At 40.7% G+C, this 21,713-nt stretch overlaps 1 protein-coding gene across 12 annotated transcripts in view; it reads right to left on the bottom strand.

Annotated features, from left to right (window-relative positions):
• Positions 1-21,713, bottom strand: part of RARB (retinoic acid receptor beta) — a 946,796-nt gene that overhangs the window by 6,183 nt on the left and 918,900 nt on the right. For all 12 annotated transcript variants that reach the window (XM_056519992.1, XM_056519997.1, XM_056520000.1 and 9 more), the window contains one exon: positions 1,711-1,915. In XM_056519992.1, coding sequence (XP_056375967.1) covers positions 1,711-1,915 — 205 coding nt within the window. The remainder of the gene's footprint in view (positions 1-1,710; positions 1,916-21,713) is intronic.

Genomic DNA, 21,713 nt, shown 5'->3' with positions numbered 1-21,713 from the left:
TTCTTTACAAAAATATTGCTTGGATGGCTGTTACTACAGATACTCCTTCACTGCAACATGCACTATTCTCCCTTGATAGAACTTATCTGTACTAAAGCAATTTCTATATATTATATATAGGGTACTCAAGGTTGTTGTAAGAGCTTTAATACATTACGTGCAGCCAAGCATTCCAAGCACAAGTGGCACAGGCAACAAGCACTGATTGCCTCTTATTCCTGACTCAGAACACAGTCCTTGGATGAAATGTGGCTGCATTTAACATGTGCCGGGTAGATATCTACAGCCCAGGCCGGTCCTTGAACCAAGACTAACCTGCCAGGTTATTTTCTGACTGGTCCTAAAGATAAAGATTATAGGTAAATGTACCAACCCAAATCTGTTTGGGACTGTGATTCTAGCACAATTGTTATCAATTATAATATTTTCCTGACTTTTAAAGGGGTACTCCGGTGCAAAACATCTTATCCCCTATCAAAAGGATATGGCGTCCGGAACATGGTAGCGTGGAACTCCCGTGTTCGTGTCGTCATACCATGCCCCCTCCATTCATGTCTATGGGAGGGAGCGTGATGTCTAGTACGTAGCAGTCACACCTCCTCCCATAGATCTGAATGGAGGGGGCGCAGGGGTCCCCAGTGGCGGGATCCCCGCAATCTAACATCTTATCCCCTATCCTTTTGATAGGGGATAAGATGTTTTGCGTCGGAGTAGCCCTTTAAGAAACACCCAAAATTACAAGCACAAAATAGAAGAGCTTACATTCTCTATGGGCAATATTGAGGCAAAACCACAGTGCCCTGACACTAAAGGTGTGGAAAGTTAGGAGTTAAAAGTAATAGTTGTGTCACATTTGCTCATGGCTAGAAGAGCCTGTATAGCTGCAAAAGATTAAGCTATGTTTACAGTTTTTTTCGGCCACTCTTTTGAACTATGAAAAACAGCCATATTTTTTACTACTGAGTTTTAGTAGTAAAACGTCTCTTTGTTCACAAGTATTCATTTTACAGCCATACAATTCAGGGTAATGTCCTTTTTGGCTAAAAAGGCTCCAAAAATGGCTGAAAAATGTAGCTATATTAGAGCCTATATTCCCCCTAGGTAAAAGGCCCTTTACAATGTGTCAGTAAGTCGAAAACACACCTACCATATACTCACAGCACAGTGCATACTACTTCTATACCACTGACTCTCAGGGTCTGTTATATAGAAGCTCAGCTACATTTCTAGGCTGTAACATGTATACAGGTAATATTTTTAGAATATGCCTATAATGTTATGATCATTTGGGTACATTGTGATCCCTTTATAAGAATAGGACTGTGCTGCTGTATATTATAGGAGGTTTGGGTAGGCCACTGAATTAGACATATGGCATATCCAAGCAAGATACCATTTCTATTTATAGTGGAAAACCCTTTTAACTGAGGCTCCAAGGGGGATTCGATTCAATCTGTGCAACAAAAAGGTATAACATCTGTAAGAAATATCTTCTTGTTTCAGTCCAAACTCCCAGAACATACTGATCGGTGAATTTGGAATTTAGATTGTGAGCCCCATTTGAGACAGGAACCTCTGTAGAGTGTGGTGATATATATGGGCGCTACATAAATCAAGGAGTAGGTTCCACAAATGGTGAAGGCCACTAAAGTGCTCAAACAATTGATTCCTTACAAATAAGATGGAACAGCTCTGGCTATGGTTCAATACCTTCACAAATTAGGCAGATGGCACTGAGGAGGCCGGTCTCTGTGTCATCCATTTCTAGGGGTAGGAGCTGGTTGGCAAATGTGAACACAAGGTCTGTGAGTGGACCAAACCCTGCATTGTGCATCTGAGTTCGGTTGAGAGTAAGGCCATCTGAGAAAGTCATTGTGTCCTGATCTGGAGTGTATCTTGTGCAAATTCTAAGGATCTGTTAGGAAACAAGAAAAATATAGAAATATGATGACATGCTAGTACAACCAACATAACAATAATCAATTTATGTCAATTATTATTTCTTACTATTATAATTTCTATTAGTTGCCCCAAGAAAATCAAATGTAACCAATATTAAAGGGGTATTCCAGGCAAAAACTTTTTTATATATATCAACTGGCTCCAGAAAGTTAAACAGATTTGTAAATTACTTCTATTAAAAAATCTTAATCCTTTCAGTACTTATGAGCTTCTGAAGTTAAGGTTCTTTTCTGTCTTAGTCCTCTCTGATGATACCTGTCTCGGGAAACGCCCAGTGTAGAAGAGGTTTGCTATGGGGATTTGCTTCTAAACTGGGCGTTTCCCGAGACAGGTGTCATCAGAGAGGACTTAGACAGAAAAGAACAACCTTAACTTTAGAAGCTCATAAGTACTGAAAGGATTAAGATTTTTTAATAGAAGTAATTTACAAATCTGTTCTGGAGCCAGTTGATATATATATATATAAAAAAAAAAGTTTTTCCTGGATAACCCCTTTTAGAGGAAAGAATACATTTGGTGAATATAACATCACTCATTTACTAATACTGAAATCAGACATATTTAGTGATAAAAACAATAAAATAAGCGAGTTTGTAAACACAGGAGGAGGTTCATTTGATTACAGTTTAACAATGATAAATACAAACATATATATACATATTAGAAGGCAATGTAAATAAATAAAAAGTCCAGAGTAGACCAATGAACTGCATATTAAATGGATATAAGCAAAAATGACTCAAATCACCCCAAAATCCGGGCAAGGAGAATTAATCAGAGAAGCTACAAAGAGGCCCATGGTAACAACTCAGCAACTAAAGTTGGGAGAATCTGTCATGTACTCCACAATTCTGGCCTTCACAGAAGAGTGTCAAGAATAAAGCCATTGTTGAAACGGAGGTTCAAGAAATCCCATTTGGAGTTTGCCCCCAAGCCATGTGGGAGACACAGAAAACGTGGAAAAAGGTGCTCTCCTCAGATGAGATTGGAACATTTTTGGTCTCAGTGCAAAATGCTACGTGTGGCAGAAACCCAACACTGCCCATCACCCTGCGAGACACTGTAAATGTAAAACGTTAAGATTATTGTTCAAAAGCTGCATATTCCTTTAAAGGAGTAGTCCAGTGGTGAACCCAGTGGTGAACAACTTATCCCCTATCCTAAGGACAGGGGATAAGTTTGAGATCGCGGGGGGGTCCGACCGCTGGGGCCCCCTGCGATCTCTCTTTACGGGGACCAGGCTCTCCGGCCAGATAGCGGGTGTCGACCTCTGCACGAAGCGGCGGCCGACACGCCCCCTCAATACAACTCTATGGCAGAGCCGAAGCTCTGCCTTCGGCAATCTCCGGCTCTGCCATAGAGATGTATTGAGGGGGCGTGTCGGCCGCCGCTTCGTGCAGAGGTCGACACCCGCTATCTGGCCGGAGAGCCTGGTCCCCGTACAGAGAGATCGCAGGGAGCCCCAGCGGTCAGACCCCCCGCGATCTCAAACTTATCCCCTATCCTTAGGATAGGGGATAAGTTGTTCACCACTGGACTACCCCTTAAAGATCCTCATCAGGTCTCTGAAACTACATAACCAAAAATAATAAAGGCATAACAGGGAAAATATAACTTCCTTCTTTTATAGATCATTAAATTAATAATAATCCCAATGTACAGTGAAATGATGGTTGACAATGCGGATAGTTCACAATATTCTGGCCTATGTGGAAGAGAAAGAAAGCTATATACCAGGATGAAGAATGTAGTCAACAAGAATAATGCCTGAATCCAATCTGTCTGATACTATGGGGCATTGTTTCTAAAAGTTCCTACCCTAATATCAATTTCCCAGTTGGCAGTGTTGTCTTATAATCATAAGGCCTATAGAGGCCTTGCTCTTAAAGGGGTACTCTGGTGGAAAACTTTTTTTTTTTAAATGAACTGGTGCCAGAAAGGTAAACAGATTTGTAAATTATTTCTATTAAAAAATCTTAATCCTTCCAGTACTTATTAGCTGCTGAATACTACAGAGGAAATTATTTTCTTTTTGGAACACAGAACTGTCTGCTGACATCACGCGCACAGTGCTCTCTGCTGACATCTCTGTCCATTTTAGGAACTGTCCAGAGCAGCATATGTTTGCTATGGGGATTTTCTCCTACTCTGGACATTTCTTAAAATGGACAGAGGTGTCAGCAGAGAGTACTGTGCTTGTGATGTCAGCAGAGAACTCAGTGTTGCAAAAAGAAAATAATTTCCTCTGTAGTATTCAGCAGCTAATAAGTACAGGAAGGATTAAGATTTTTCAATAGAAGTTATTTACAAATCTGTTTAACTTTCTGGCACCAGTTGATTAAAAAAAAAAGTTTTCCACCAGAGTACCGCTTTTTAAACACCTATGACCCCACATCTCATATGCATTGCTCTGATGACGTTGAGAACAGTAGACCTCACGTTACTACTCAAATGCATTGAAGACACTGGAGCCTAGCATTGGACTCATCTCTAGTAAAATGACAGATCTTTTCCTATACCCAACCATAGAGAGATATATCAATCAAACCAGGTTGGGCACGGTGAAGACGCAGGGACCACCTAGAAGATTACGGATTCAGGTGGCATTACAGTGATGAAAGAAGTGGCCAGAATAGACTTAAAGGGGTACTCCGGTGCTTAGACATCTTATCCCCTATCCAAAGGATAGGGGACAAGATGCCTGATTGTGGGGTCCCGCAGCTGGGGACCCCCATGATCTTGCATGCCGCACCCCGTTAGAATCAGCCCCTGGAGCGTGTTCACTCCGGGTCTGATTACTGTCGATCACGGGGAGGAGCGTTGTGACATCACGGCTCCACCCACGTGTGATTTCACGCTCAGCCCCCTCAATGCAAGCCTATGGGAGGGGGCGTGACAGCTTGCACGCCCCTCCCATAGGTTTGCATTGAAGGGGCGGAGCGAGACATCACACAGGGCGGAGCCATGACGTAACAACGCTCTGTCCCCGTGATCGACGGTAATCAGACCCGAAGCGTGATCAGCTCCGGGAGCTGATTCTAATGGGGTGCGGTGTGCAAGATCACGGGGGTCCCCAGCAGCGGGACCCCCGCGATCAGGCATCTTATCCCCTATGCTTTGGATAGGGGATAAGATGTCTAAGCGCCGGAGTACCCCTTTAATGTAAACTCCAGCTGCATAAGGATATGTTGGTGGTTCACAGGCCCCAAACATAATAGCAGGTTGCCTTAAAGGGGTACTCTGCCCCTAAACATCTTATCCCCTATCCAAAGGATAGGGGATAAGATGTCTGATCGCAGGGGTGCCACCGCTAGGGACCCTTGCAATCTCGGCTGTGGCACCCCAGACATCTGGTGCACAGAGCGAACTTCGCTCCATGCTGGATGACAGGCGATTACGGTCACGCCCTGCTCGTGATGTCACAGCCATGCCCCCTCAATGCAAGTCTATGGGAGGGGGCGTGACGGCTGTCACGCCCCCTCCCATAGACTTGCATTGAGGGGGTGTGGCTGTGACGTTACAGTGCTCCGGAGTTGCACCCGACGCTTTAAAGGAAAGCTGGGTGCAGCAGGGATATCGCGAGGGTCCCCAGCGATCAGACATCATATCTCCTATCCTTTGGATAGGGGATAAGAGGTCTAGGGGCGGAGTACCCCTTTAAAGTTCTCCTTTTATAATTCTCCTTTTATTCAGAGACTTATCTCCAGGATAAAACATGTCTTGTGGCGCCTTTGGTTACGTTAAAAAACACCTTTTTTTTTTTTGCATGACAACTATTAATTCCCCTCATACTGCAGACATGGTGGAGAAATATGTAAAATGATATGGAAATGATGTTTAAATATATGCAGAACGCTGAGCATTACAGACTTATTGACACCTTTCTACCTCCAATAACCTGATTGTGTCTCTGCACATAACCACTGAGATCACTGATGTCCTTCCCTGTCTACATTCATCAGGACTGATGGGGCTCTGATAAAAAAACAATAACACTGTGTACAAAAGGGCCGAACAAGAAGGTCATACTACTAAATAATGCAAGGGTTGTAGCTCCGCATCTTTAGCCACTAGCACAGCAAAAATGGGAAGTGCCAAGGAGAAGCAATTTACAATATAGAATCACAGCAGAATTACAGAATATCTGGAGAAAAAAGAAAAAAAAACGACATTAAGACAGACGGCAGGTTATATTCTAAGAGAAGTTTACATCAAAGATGATAAATAACATTGATGGCACCGTCAGTCAGATTAGTATTTTGTGATGGTCATTATACTTCATAATGGCCTTTATAACAAAAGGGATCAACAAAATCTACTAAAAACCGCATTAAAGCCAGTATAGAGATATACAACCAATATATCTGCAGAATGGATTGGAGTGCAGTGCTCATTGACATCGAACATGGTATTGTCATAGTCTTTAGCAAATGTATTTTATAAAATGTATCACATTATCCGAAATACTCGCAGAACACACTGCAGTCTATTGGAGACTGCAGTGTCCGCACGGTCCTAGCGCCGACTGATTCAGATGCACTCGGAATCTCCGGGCAGAAATTTTCTGCCCGGAGATTCCGTAGTGTGAACCTAGCCTAAGAGCAAAAGCTACACAAGCAGATGGGAAAGAAAAGCTGCAGTCCCTTGTTCTGGCTCCCTCTGGCGACACGATCAAAACTGTTCATTGGAAGCTTTGTTGACCGATTACTATGCTCGATCCATTGCGAACAAGTCTAATATCACCATACGCAATGTCAAGTGGTAGCTAGAGAGGTGTAAAGTACAACAAATGGATGGAGCTTGGAAGACATTCATGACTTACATCTGCTAGTATGGCAAATCATAGAATGTGGCCTTGGTTTTAAAGGGGTACTCCGGTGGAAAACAAATGTTTTCAAATCAACTGGCGCCAGAAAGTTATACAGATTTATAAATTATTTCTATTTAAAAATCTTAATCCTTCCAGTACTTATCAGCTGCTGTATACTCCAGAGGAAGTTGTGTAGTTCTTTCCAGTCTGACCACAGGGCTCTCTGCTGACACCTCTGTCCATGTCAGGAACTGTCCAGAGCAGGAGAGGTTTGCTATGGGGATTTGCTTCCTGACACAGACAGATGTGTTAGCAGAGAGCACTGTGGTCAGACTGAACTGAACTACTTTCTCTGTAGTATACAGCAGATGATTAGTACTGGAAGGATTAAGATTTTTAAATAGAAGTAATTTACAAATCATTTTAATTTACTGGCACCAGTTGATTTGAAAACATTTGTTTTCCACCAGAGTACCCCTTTAAGCTATCCATACACATTAATATCAATATACCAGCAAGGATCTGCCATCAAGCCTGACCCTTTTCTTTCATTGCAGAGAAGTCGCTGACACTGGGTCTATTTCAGTGCTTTAAAATACCATATTCCTAAACAAAGAGAATATGGATATTTGGAGGTCAGAGTAGAAAAAAAACTTTTGACATGTCATAGGGACATATCAAAAGTTTTCATTGGTTGGGGTCCTAGTGTTCAGACCCTTACATATCACTAGAATGAGCCAGGAGAAAAGCGAACTCTTAATGTAAATCTATGGGAAGAGAAGCGCATGGCAGTGAACCTTTCCCACTCGTTCTCATAATTGTTTAAGGTCTGAACACTCAGACCCCGGCCGGAAAAACTTTTAAAATGCCCCAAGGACATGAGTTTTTTTTATTATCGAAAGGTACATTTTACTAAAGCAAAAATGTATAATAACTAATGGACAGGAGACAAATTTGCTCACATTGCTTGTGAGTCTGAAAAATATACTAGTAAAACTCTATAAATATCTAATAAAAATCTTGAAGAGAATGTGACTAATTTTCATCCATTCTTCACTATTCCTGGCTGTCAGTGAGACATGGGGGTAGCTTGATGATCTTTGTGATAGAAGTATAGGTTTTGTGTTATTTATGCACTACCGACTACCATCTTGTATACAACGTTAAATAATTTTATTTACTAGAAATGTAACAGTAAAGAAGAGGTGATAAACATGCTATGTGAAAAAGATTAACTCTTCCAGATAATAATAATAAGTAATTAACATCACTCTAGGAATATTAATCTATCCTCAATACTATAGAGGGTGGATAACAGTACTAAGTTCTATTTATTAATAGCTGCAGAAAATAATCAGGGACAAGCAGAAAATTCCCAGTCCCACAGGTTATCTGCTTCTCGTGGCTGGAAAACAAGTAATTGGAGATAACATTACAATTTCACATTCATTGTACATCAGTCAACCGTCTGTATGCCCATCGATATCAGCAACACCATTCATCCGCTTACCTTCAACATGCAAATCTGCTTACATTAATTACCATGTCAATTAAAAGACACAATGTGAAATATAATTTGGCCTATATAATAATGTAGGAGCCATTAACAACACTCAGGATTATGTCCTATAATATGAGAACATTGGCACTAAATGAATCCAAAATTGCTGTAGAAACTTTTTTATTTCTTATTTAAAGGGGTACTCCACTGCTCAGCGTTTGGAACAAACTGTTCCGAACACTGGAGCGGGCGCCGAGAGCTCATGATGTCATAGCCCCGCCCCTCATGATGTCACCCCCCACCCACCCCCAATGCAATTCTATGGGAGGGGGCGTGATGACTGTCACAACCTCTCCCATAGACTTGCATTGAGGGGGTGGAGCGTGACATCATGAGGGGGAGGGGCTCTGACGTCACGAGCTGCCGGCTCCAGCGTTCAGAACAGTTTGTTCCAAACACTGAGCAGTGGAGTACCCCTTTAAGCATTTTGTCCTGGCTACACACTACGATTCAGCTATACACTGCATGCATATGTTAGCAACCTGTCAATATGGGATCCCATTCCCTTTAATTGTCTGATCATAGTAAACTAGTGACTATATTACCCAAATGTATATATATATTTTTTGTCAGCATTTGACTATGTTCAGGTCATTCAATTTAATAAGGCCCGTGCCAGTACTTCCATGTCTACACCGAGATCCCATTTTTGACAGGTTGCCGATAGATATACATGCAAATCCTATAAAATCCTAATGTAACATTATTCTACAGGTAGGTTTTACTACTTCCTGTACATTACTGGACTGGGGCGCCTAGCTCCAGTAAAATTGACACTGGTGCTCCACCCTAAAGTTACATACAAATTTGACCTGTTTTACCCTTTTTAGACGTTTAAGATAAGAGAAAAAACACCATAAAATTTACAGTCAATTGTGCAAAACAAATGCGTTTTTGCCCTAATTTTGTGAAAAATTACAATAATATGTAGCAGAAATGAAGAGAGAGTCCAGCGTGGCAATTCAAGCAATACTTTACTAATACTTTACTAATACTTTATTCAGCAATCAGCCAACTAGGCACGACTAAGGCTGCGCACTGTGGCTGAAACGAGTCACCTGTCTTCCATGTTGGCTGATTGCTGAATAAAGTACCAAGTATTGCTTGAGTTGCCACACTGGACTCTCTCTTCATTTCTAATACATTTGTTGGACTGGGGTCCGGTCCTGTCCGTGTCGTGGCGAGGGCACAAGGGTGAGCTGTGTCAACTCTGTTCTGCTTAATAATATGTAGCGATTTATCTCAATACTGTTAAAGGGGTACTCCGGCGCTTAGACATCTTATCTATCTCTTTGGATAGAGGATAAGATGCCTGATCGCAGGGGTCCCGTCACTTGGGACCCCCGTGATCTTGCACGCCGCACCCCGTTAAAATCAGTCCATGGAGCATGTTCGCTCCGGGTCTGATTACTGTCAATCACAGGGCCGGAGCATTGTGACATCACGGCTCTACCCCGTGTGATATCACGCTCCGCCCCCTCAATGCAAGCCAAGTCTCCCAAAGACTTGCATTGAGGGGGCGGGTCGTGACATTACACGGGGGCGGAGTCATGACGTTACGATCTTCTGTTCCCGTGGTCGGGAGCCAGAACCTCCAGCGCTGCCGGAAGAAGATACTACATCCCCAGTGGCGGGACCCCCGCAATCAGACATCTTATCCCCTATCCTTTGGATAGGGAATATGATGTCTAGGGGTGGAGTACCCCTTTAAGAAGTACACTTAGGGATCCACCTGCTCCCCTGTGGGCCAGTATTATATATGAAGAGAAACTATATTTATTGGGGTTGTTATTTTCAAATAGGGAATTTTAAATGTAATAGATGGAATCACTTGGTTTACAAAGAACCCCTGTAGCTCTGGAGGACTTCATTCACCCATATCCTATTATATTATATATTATATCCTATTTATCCATGTCCTCATCTCCTTGGTTGGACATGTGTCTTTATTCAATTGCCCCAACTATGTAACATCCCGGCATTAGGGGCCGATCACTCCTCTCAATGGAAAGTGTGTATTTCATGTGGTGATCCTGCACCTCAGCATTCCCCAAACTGTTCAGCTTATATGGCCTTTAACCATTTTAGGCTTTAACCATTGACATAGAAGCTTTAGTAAAACCCAGCCAGAGTCTTAGCTACACTTGCGAGTCTAAATACAAATGATCCATAGACTTAAAATAAAGTCTTAGGATGACTTTGCCCTAAAATACACAGCGATGAATTATCCTGAACTTACTGTGCGGTTATTAACTATTATTCTGGCACAATTCACTGTAGAACTCTCTTTCGGCAATAATGAATAGTGGAAAATCAATAGCATTTTACACATTTCAGCACTAATAAAATTAGAAAATGTTATGCTTTAGAGCAGTCACAATGGCTGTAAGGCAGCAATATAGGAAAGATGAACAGCTCCGGAGTGAATGAGAATTGACCTCATTATTACATTCTCACATAGTAGAAATAGACATTTATGTTGCACGTCTTGTCATATGCAAGTCAAATGCTTCATATATCTATAAAAACCCTTTTGTTGACAAGTGAAACATTTGTTTTTTTCATACGAAGATGCCATTTTCCCATGCTAATTAAAAATAGCATATGGCATGTGATAGACGGCAAGCACCGCGGCGGCCAGACAATCACAAGCAGTTTACTGTACACCATTGTTCTTATAGATAAAAAGAAGCATTTAGGAAAAACCCTCACTGACTGATGCAGAATTAAAAAGAAAAATGACCTTTGCAATACAACCGTTCCAGAATTTAAGATAACATAAAAGAGCTGTTACTGCCACAGTAGCTGTGAGACATATTAAAGGGGTATTCCAGGAAAAAACTTGATATATATATATATATATATATATATATATATATATATATATATCATCTGGCTCCAGAAAGTTAAACAGATTTGTAAACTACTACTATAAAAAAAAAATCTTAATCCTTCCAATAATTATCAGCTGCTGAAGATTAGTTGCTTTTTTTCTGTCTGGCAACAGTGCTCTCTGCTGCCATCTCTGCTTGTCTCGGGAACTGCACAGAGTAGAAGAGGTTTCCTATGGGGATTTGTTTCTACTCTGGACAGTTCCCGAGACAGGTGTCATCAGAGAGCACTTAGACAGAAAAAAACTACTCAACTTCAGCAGCTCATAAGTACTGAAAGGATTAAGATTTTTTAATAGAAGTAATTTACACATCTTTTTAAATTTCTGCAGCCAGTTGATATATAAACAAAAAGTTTTTTTTCCAGGATAATCCCTTTAAGGTGCATGCACACCACGTTTTTGCAATACAGTTCCTGTATCAGGTTTTTGATGAAAAACGGATTCCTCAAAACCTGACTAAACTGTATCAAAACGTGTGTAAAAATTTCAACTCGTATAAGGTTAAAAACCGTATACGGTTTAAAAAACTATGTCCGGTTGCATCCGTTATTTAAGAAAAAACCATATACGTTTTTAACTTTTCACTCCATTTTGAATAAAGTTTCACTAGTTTGATTGAAATTCCAAGGAAAGAAAACTGTGCAAAGTCAAAAACCATATGGTGCAAACCGGATGGAACCGACTCCCATGTTAAAAAAAAAAACCTGCATACGTTTCAATACGGTTTTTCACCCGGACCAAAAAACGTGGTAGGCTACGGTTTTAGGTCCGGGTAAAAAAAACAGACAAAACCGTATAAGATGCAAAACGGACTAAACCGGATAATGCGTTTGACATACGGTTTACAATGTTAAGTCAATGCATGCGGTTTTCTATACGGTTCCATACGGTTTGTAACTTGAAACCGTATACGAGAACTGTATAGGAAAAATGTGGTGTGCATGCACCCTTACATACATTACATAGCTGGAATAGGCCAAGTAGTGAATAGGGGCATCTTCCCACTTCAGCTCTCACCTATTTCAGGTAATAAGGTCTACAGGACACGTATACATTTTTATAAGCAGCTTAAACTGCACCTCCGTGCGAGCCATAAAAGAGCAAAAATGCCAGTTTGGTAATTATTTTTCTCTTCCTTTGGGATATATTACCAAAGCAGTAGATCAGAAGAAGATTTTGGGATTCCCATTTGGGATGCTTGCCTACTTCACAGAGTGATATGGGCCTTTTCGGTCAATAATTGTACCATGTTATAGGGCCCTAACTCTAATAAAGACTACAAAGTTAAAAGAGCAAGAGGAAAGGAGTAACTCCTCCTATAAAGAGTGCATGATAGAAGCAGTTCGGTCCTACTACTGCATCTGTTTCCTCCTGCATGTGGTCCGTAATGGAGGAAACAGATGCAGAAGTAGGACCAAACTGCTTCTATCATGCACTCTATATATACCTGTCCCTTACAAAAGCTGGAAGGTGGATACTGGGTGTTGGAGAAAATATATTCATACGCTTTGGCCAGTTTTGCCAGTCATGAGAATTCAGAGTTACATCCAAGGTGATTATATGCAAATGAGCAGACACTTCATTACTAGATGCTAGTCTGTTTCCATGAGAATCCTTTTAAGCTTATGACTGCTGTAGGTCAGATCAGTTATGGTGATTGAATACCTTGCTGAGATTGCTATGTAAGAAAGATTATATAAAGCAGAGGTCGGTCATATCAGCACAGCGCCAACAACAAATTCATAATCAAGCAATGGGGGAATATTTAGAATGCTTAGATTCTGCAGAACTGCACATCTAGGGAGGCACTACACACAGGGGAAACACCTGACCGTGTCTTCCATCAGTGCAATATAAGGCACCGTGCTTCAATGCACACTATTTTAGCACTTCAGATCCCCAACATAATCCCGGTTATCTTATAATGAACCAAAAGGTCTAATAATTTCATATGAAGATGCATTCAGTTGAGTACGGAGTCCAGCTGTGGCATGTTCTTCTGAAACCTGTTTTATGGGTTTATGTATATATTTTACTATATGGTGTTGTACACAGGCTCCATATGGGTAAATATAGATGGCCTATGGCTCCATGCACATGGCTCTGCGGCTAAAAACACATGACATGAGCGATGCACAGAGAACTCCTTACAGTGCAACCTATTAAAGGGACATGCACAGACATTTTGGGGGGCAGGGGCTGAACTGAAAAAAAAGGGCACTTCCCATAATTATTTATATAAATGTCCACATAATAATGCCAAACTGCCCAGGGTACTTTTAGGAGTAACATCGAAAGGGCAGGGGCTTGAGCCCCATTTCTAGTCAACCTGTCCCAGCCCTATTAGGATCTAGGGATATCATAAAGGGGATTCACCTGCTTAGTTCCCTTATATGCCTCTGCATTACAAAGTTGGGCTTCCATTGAATCGATTGGTATGTAATACTACATTTCCTCTTCAATGATTATTGGGGGGGGATATTCAGCTAGACGGGGGCTCTCTAAGCAATAATAGTATAAAGGTGGTTTCAAGGATTCTGCAGTGCTATAAAAATATCACTAAATAGTCCAAGTATATGTAACTCTCCAAACTTCCATTCTACACCTTTGTGACTGCTGGAGGTGGGGTTTGGGGCCACTGGTGTATTACACCTGTAGGTCACCTTTGTAGAGTGACTCTTCAATGACTGCATGGAATTATGTATTTAGGTAAGAAAATGCAAGCATTGATCTTACTGGCTGCAATGGGGAACATATATGGAGTTCAAGAAGGAAAGTATGTGCCGTGCATGCTGGGATATGTAGTAATACAACTATAAAAGGGACTTTGCTCCAAACCGCCAGAGCGTAATGTAATTACACTAAGTAGCAATACTCCTTTATGAAGCAAACGGGAAACATCAGTCAGAGAAATAAGCTAATAATATAGGTTAAAGTGAAGAGTATTATATGTGATATACTGTAACACAACAGAAATCCAGACACACACATAGTCCAGTAAAAAAGTAAGTGACACAATAGTTCAACATTACAATTGCTTCATTATTATCTAATTACTAAGTAAAATAGGTCATAAATGTTTAATCTCAAATTAAAACTCAAGAGTTGCGTGTGATGGGAAGATTATTGAGCCATAAGTAAGGAACAGACGGTAATGTAAGTGTGGCAGGAAAGCAATTACAGGTAAATTAGGCAATGAATGACATTGCTCATAGACTTTACATGGAAATGATCCTGAATTTGTATGAGATGCACAGGCAAAAGGGAGGATATAGCCAAGGATGGCGTTAAAAAAATTAAAGCAGCAAAATTGCAAACTGTATTGAATACCACTGGCTATGAACATATTAAAGAGGAATATATAGTAAACTAGTCAATATATGTGTCACTGGTTGAAGGATAAGGCTAATTTATAGTCGGCTTCTGGATAGAGTACTTTATATGGTGACCTTGTTCTGGTTATGTATGGCAGCTGAATCTGCGGAATCGGATACTTTATCTCCCGTTGTCGTTATGTTCTATAATGTTGATGTGAATTGAATGAAGCAAAATGAATTCTACAGCTCTGTAACATGCTTATTGCTCTTGTGTTTTTATATTTCTTAACAGGTTTTTTTTTAGTCTGTGGATCATTCTGCAGTAAAGTTTCACCTCCTTCTGCCAATTTGTAGATGAATAAGGGTGGGAAGTCATTAAAGCTACACCCAACCCCCTATATATATATATATATATATATATATATATATATATATATATATATATATATATATATCGTCATACTCATATTGTTGTGATAGTTTATTTACAAAAGGGAAATGTCCTTAAGAGATTTCCACTAACCTTCTGCAATCTGGCCTAGTGGGGGAAGGGGGGTCTCCCTAGGATTTAAGGCACATGCTGTGGATTCCCAGAAGAATACTCACACAGTTACAAAGCACAATACAATGGAACAGAGAGCATGGGATTCCCTGTACTCTGTCACTTCAGGGGCAGCCAGTGGAACCAAATCTACTCACCTCTCTCTGTTTTCCCCAATGGTCCACCCCTCTGTGCGCTCCAGGTGCAGGCCGCATGGTACTGTGACTCTGGCTGCTCTGGCAGTACACAGAAGAGAGGACCTTTGCGGAAGCAGAGCAAGGTGACTGTATAAGAGTTTTATTTTGCTTGTTTTCTCAAATACTAACTACTATATGGTGGCACAGTGTGGGGGTCTTCCATATGGGGGCACAGAGGGGGTCTAACTACTATATGGAGCACAGTGTGAGGTCCTTCTATGTGGGGGCACAGAAGGGGTCTTACTCCTATTTATGGGCATGGGAGGCAAAATTTGCCCAAGGACCCACAGGATTTTAAGTCAAATGAGGAACACTTAGGGGGTGTGATGAAACCATCATAATGTTCTTGTAATACTTTAATCGGGAACTATGTAACATAGCGCCCCATGTAGTTACTGACTTGCAAAAGGGCTTTAAAGGGTACAGGACTGGTATACAACTGGTTGAGTATGAGCAGCAAGTTACCCATTGAGAGTTAAATCATGGACTGTGCAGTCAATGGCAGCACTACCATATAAGCAGAATATGTGACTTATGTAGCCCAATAGTGAAAGGCCCAAAACTAACTTGCTTTCCCTGTTACTCTAGACAATGGCTACCTGCAGCATTCTGGAGTGGGAGCTCGGTGCACACAGTTTTATGCAGATCCCACTGAGTTCAATAGAAGTTTGATAAATCTATATGCAGTTATCTCCTACTAGCCGTAGCTGTATTTACCCATCAAGTCAGTGAACCAGGGCCCCCTATACATATATAATAAGTTATTCCTAAAAACTTAAATTTTGATGGTATGGTATCAGCTCTTCCATGATAAGTAGTGCCCATTTTAAGCTTTATTATGCGGCTTTATGATTTCTGTGTGATTCCAGATGCAATGACCTAGGAATAATAAAACATAAATGTATAGTAATTTTGAAATATTGTGGTTTTTTTCCACCTTTAATATAAACACAATGGAGAGGCTCCCGTCACTAAGGACCCGAGCAACCCAACAAACACCTATACCCACGGTGTATAAAAATAGGAACAATATGTTAAAAATAAATGGGGCTCAAGGGTCAAAGATATCTGGTTTAAAATAATTGTTATTTATTAATATAGAATGAAAATGGATTAAATAGGGAATGTACAGGGCCCTTGTACTCCCCTAATTAATTTAATACACAATAATAAAATATAATAATCCTAATATAAAAATAACTAAAAATAACAACTATAAAATTAATATGCGATTTGAGTCTGTGATATCAATATGGCGATCTACTAATCCTGTGGAACAACACAGTGCAAATGTTCATTCAATTGTTCTTGTTCCCAGAGATCTTCAATATAAAGCAGATACAATGTAGCAGCTACAGATAACAGTTAGTCAATTGATGCAATGGTACTGTATCTGTCCAGACAGTGGCAACTCAATCCTACCGATACAGTGACAGAATGTAGCGCTTTGTGAACAATGAACAGTCACTTAAAATCAATCTTTAAGCATCTCTGCGTTTACCGAACATCAAAATATCAAATCAGCCAGTTTGCAATAAGCTCCATACAATGCTCACCACTCCCGGGATACCACGGATCTCCCTTCAGTGTAGTCCTGTGGGCCGGCTGTATAGCATCTTTCGCCCGGTGACTTGCCTCAGTCAGGGATCGTGCTGCTGGAGTCTCAGCCAACTCTTAAGAGCATAGCACTTGGTGGTGGGCACCGTTTTGGGGGGACTGCAGCGCTGTCAAGCGGAGTCCCTTGGTCGGACCAGCTGGGAATGATGGTGGTCCGCAAGCATCAAGTCCTTATTGTGAATGGCCCGATTGGCTTTTCACTAGTAGTTAATATAATGGCTGTATGCGTTAAGCAGAGTGAATAACCTGGCGGCGTTCCTCGTGCACAGGTCGCGTGTCGCTCATCTCCCGAGCACGCGACCTGTGCACGAGGAACGCCGCCGGGTTATTCACTCTGCATACCGCATACAGCCGTTATATTAACTACTAGTGAAAAGCCAATCGGGCCATTCACAATAAGGACTTGATGCTTGCGGACCACCATCATTCCCAGCTGGTCCGACCAAGGGACTCCGCTTGACAGCGCTGCAGTCCCCCTAAAACGGTGCCCACCACCAAGTGCTGCGCTCTTAGGAGTTGGCTGAGACTCCAGCAGCACGATCCCTGACTGAGGCAAGTCACCGGGCGAAAGATGCTATACAGCCGGCCCACAGGACTACACTGAAGGGAGATCCGTGGTATCCCGGGAGTGGTGAGCATTGTATGGAGCTTATTGCAAACTGGCTGATTTGATATTTTGATGTGCGGTATATACAGAGATGCTTAAAGATTGATTTTAAGTGACTGTTCATTGTTCACAAAGCGCTACATTGTATCACTGTATCGGTAGGATTGAGTTGCCACTGTCTGGACAGATACAATACCATTGCATCAATTGACTAACTGTTATCTGTAGCTGCTACATTGTATCTGCTTTATATTGAAGATCTCTGAGAACAGGAACAATTGAATGAACATTTGCACTGTGTTGTTCCACAGGATTAGTAGATCGCCATATTGATATCACAGGCTCAAATCGCATATTAATTTTATAGTTGTTATTTTTATATTAGGATTATTATATTTTATTATTGTGTATTAAATTAATTAGGGGAGTACAAGGGCCCTGTACATTCCCTATTTAATCCATTTTCATTCTATATTAATAAATACCAATTATTTTAAACCAGATATCTTTGACCCTTGAGCCCCATTTATTTTTAACATATTACTCCACCTTTAGATGTTTCATTTTATTCATTGAAAGTACGTAATAAACTTACAGTGAATAAATGTCTGTAATTTGTACATAGTGAAAATCAAATGTTTTTGCCACTTTTATGGTGGTACTTTCCCTACATGTCTAAGGACATCTGTTATGATACAGGTATAACACCTTGTAAGGCTCAAATACAAAAGAAAAAGCCTTATGACACCAAATGAGGTGACAAATTATGCTGTCTGAAAAGAATGACCATAGTCACTTATTGCAATGAAAGCTGTGAGTCTGGCATTTCTTCATAGAGCCATGTGGCCACTGAGCGAGGGGTGGGCTGGCTAAGCACCATTTGCTGTATTCCCATGGCAAGCACAAGAATGGTGGCGCAGGAGAGAATCAGCAGATCAGTCACACATTCCAGCTGGCCTGGCCATGTAAAGCACTCCCTTTCTGCACTAACAAAACTCTTCATTTTTCATCAAGAGAGTGGCGCTCCCTTCACAAGAAAGGGCCAACAAAGAAGAGGCACAGAGATCTGTGAGATCTTGTTAGCCACTGTGAGGAAATCAAACACTGGATGTCAGACAGAGCAGACTGAAAGAAGATGACAGTGAGGTCAATAAATCATAGGGGGTCACTGAAAGGTGTGGGCCCACTTAGAAAAATACATTTCAGTCACAATAATATGAAAGCATTCAGCCATGTAACGGCTTCAAATATACGCCCCATGGCTTTTGAATTTTGGCCCTGGGAAACTAGAGCCGAACACCACCAAATATACATATACGTATACATTAGAGAGCAAGGGGAAAATGCCGAGCCGATTTCCAGGGGGCACTGATCTCACTTGTCAATATCCGATTCACAAAGCTAAATGTGCTACAATCACCTATTTAGTGGAAATTTCTATTACTTTACACATGGTTGTTCATTAAAATAATACAAATAATTACCCTTTTCATCTCACTCCGCTCCAGGACTGTTCGGTCCCGCAAAGTGTTTAATATCGACTCCCACCACCAGCAGTGAGATAATATTATTGAGCTTTAGGTTCTCCATTTACTAGGATGCCTTTATGCCAGTGATCATTATTTAAATGCCAGGTGCATATTTCTCTGTACAGAGCTACATTAGATTTTTAATAGTGAATTAAACTATGTAAAGTGTAGACGTTCTGTGAAAAATGGCACCATGGAGAAAGCACTGGAACCAATATCCAGTAGCTAATGATGGCTCGGGTCTAGTCTCATTTTAAAGTCACACTTTTCTTACAGCGAGGAGATACCTATGTAGTATAGTTTTATCATAACCTCGAGCACATGAATTATCTGTTGACAGCTGTGAGATGGTATAATATAAACTACTTTTAACCTAAATCCTTGCTGGCAGGGGTGTTGTAATGCAAACTGGTGCTATGCTTTATCCTCACCTTTCTACGGCCTCTTTTCCTGAGACATTCCCCAAGAACCATATCATATGTAATACGTATATATGCGGTCGTTTATTGCCACTGACACAAACTATGCATGCGAAGAAAAAGACTGAGACCGAAGTTTCTCAGTGTCTATCTAGGACTTTGACACACCAAATAAAATAATACTGAGGGACCACTCTCCAAAAATACAGAACACGTGAACGAACAATTTGAATTGTATTATAGACTTTGTTCTTATCATTGGATACACACGACATATCATTAATATGGTCAATTAGATTACATTGAAACCTATTTGAGAAGACCACTAAACATTGCATGAAGCCACTATGCAAAATGTACGGTGGACTAAAAATCCATCACACAAAATCTGGTCTGGATGAGGGGGTGGTCTTCTCAAAAAGGTGGTCTTTTGGGGAGGTTTCACTGTATTTGTGAATCATCCCATAAGAAACAGACACTAGAAGCAATTTATTTGCTTTAAAATCAGCCCGGAATGAGGTTGCCTTTTGGCTGCTTGGACTCTCCAGAGGATCCTCATACTCAGTAGATTAGTCCAACCCTGACAGTCATCAAGGAACTACTTTGAGGCATTTAAAGTAGCCCCAGTTAAAAGTAAATGACTAGAGAACAATGCTACCAACAGTGTTATATGTAGTAAAGCGCACACATTGTTTTTAATGTTGGGGCTGTTGATACTTACCAAAGAAGTAGTGTCTGAACTGCAATATCAACCAGGACATGCATTGGCCATTTTAAATATATATGTTTACATTGGCAAAAAAAAAAGCACCAAGAGAAGCATGGTTTTCTGGCCCCATTGATTTCAATAGGGAATGTGCAAAAAGACAGGAATTATTGTTTTCCATGCTTACACAGGCAACAGAAGCCCCAAAAAAGCACAATCTTCATTGACGTCAACAGGAACGTTATATTGTGCTTCTTTTGGGGCTTCTGTTGCCTGCGTAAGCATGGAAAGCCATAATTCCTTAGATCCCATCTGGCATTGTAGTCCAGTTCTTAGTTACATAGTTCATAATGTTAAAAAGCCTAGACTCCATCAAGTTTAAACTATAACCCTACTGTGTCAATTTAGAGGAATCCGAAAAACCCTTAGGAAGCTGATGCCAATTGCCCCATACCAGGGGGAAAGAATTCCTTCCCGATTCCAAATATGGATCCCTGGATCAATGTTCTATTCACATAATTCTAGTATCCATCTTGTTGCTGTCCAATTTTTGTTACTGAAGATGCAGCTAAACACGTCACAGGATGTACTAACATTAAAAGGTTACCGTTACCCACAGGGGATAAGTGTATCCCATATGAATGGAATGACTCCCCTTGATGTCGAGAATGGGACTCCTGAAGCTCCAGTCTAAATGGAGCGATGGTTGAGTATGTGCCCTGCAACTCTATTCATTGTCTATGGCAATTCCTGGAGATAGACAATAACAGAGCTCGGCTATCTTTGAGTAGGTGCATTGCTGCTCCTATAGGACTGCCAATCACTGCTCCATACAGACTGGAGTTTCAAGAGTCCCATTATCAAGATTGAGGGGAGTCTGACTGCCTTAAAAGTTTCACAATAAAATCCCCTGACGCAGGTAACTACAGATTGCCCCTCAATATGTCTTTAGGATACAAAAAGAACTTTTTGTACCAAAAAAATGAATTGGCTGTTTTACAGTTCAAAAGACTGCCAGATGTTTTGATTTTGTTTTATTAGTTTTTTTTTTATTATTGAATTCAATGAAACACAAAGAAAAATGCCTGATAAAATGTAAGATCCTGGCAAGTGCAATCTGTATTCTAATCATTGCATTACTAACATAGCCATGCTTTGCTTCCAAGCAAGTTCATTCATTGTTCCTGGGAAGTAATATTAGGCTAATTTAGTACAATATCGTTGTATAATAATTACGGAACATTTACCAATTTAAAATACTATTTCATTTTTCCATCTACAACAGGGAAGTGGCTGACTCTGTGCCAGTACAACTAGAATAGCCAGAAAAAGTATGAAACACATCTAAAGCTATAAAAAAAAACTTTCGTAAATGAAAATGTCTGGATTCCAATATATCACAATGTAACACTACGTGGCACACTCCATGCTTCCAGATCATGGGTCTCCTCTCCATGATTTCACATGCACATTTTGTTTTCTATGATATAGGATGAGGCAATAGTTTAAATACATTATAGAATATGTGGTAACAGGGTGTGATGAGGGTAGATG

The sequence above is a fragment of the Hyla sarda genome, chromosome 5, assembly GCF_029499605.1.
Source record: "Hyla sarda isolate aHylSar1 chromosome 5, aHylSar1.hap1, whole genome shotgun sequence".
Taxonomy (NCBI): domain Eukaryota; kingdom Metazoa; phylum Chordata; class Amphibia; order Anura; family Hylidae; genus Hyla; species Hyla sarda.
Note: the sequence above shows the minus strand (reverse complement) of the source record. Positions and strands in the feature narration are given on the sequence as shown.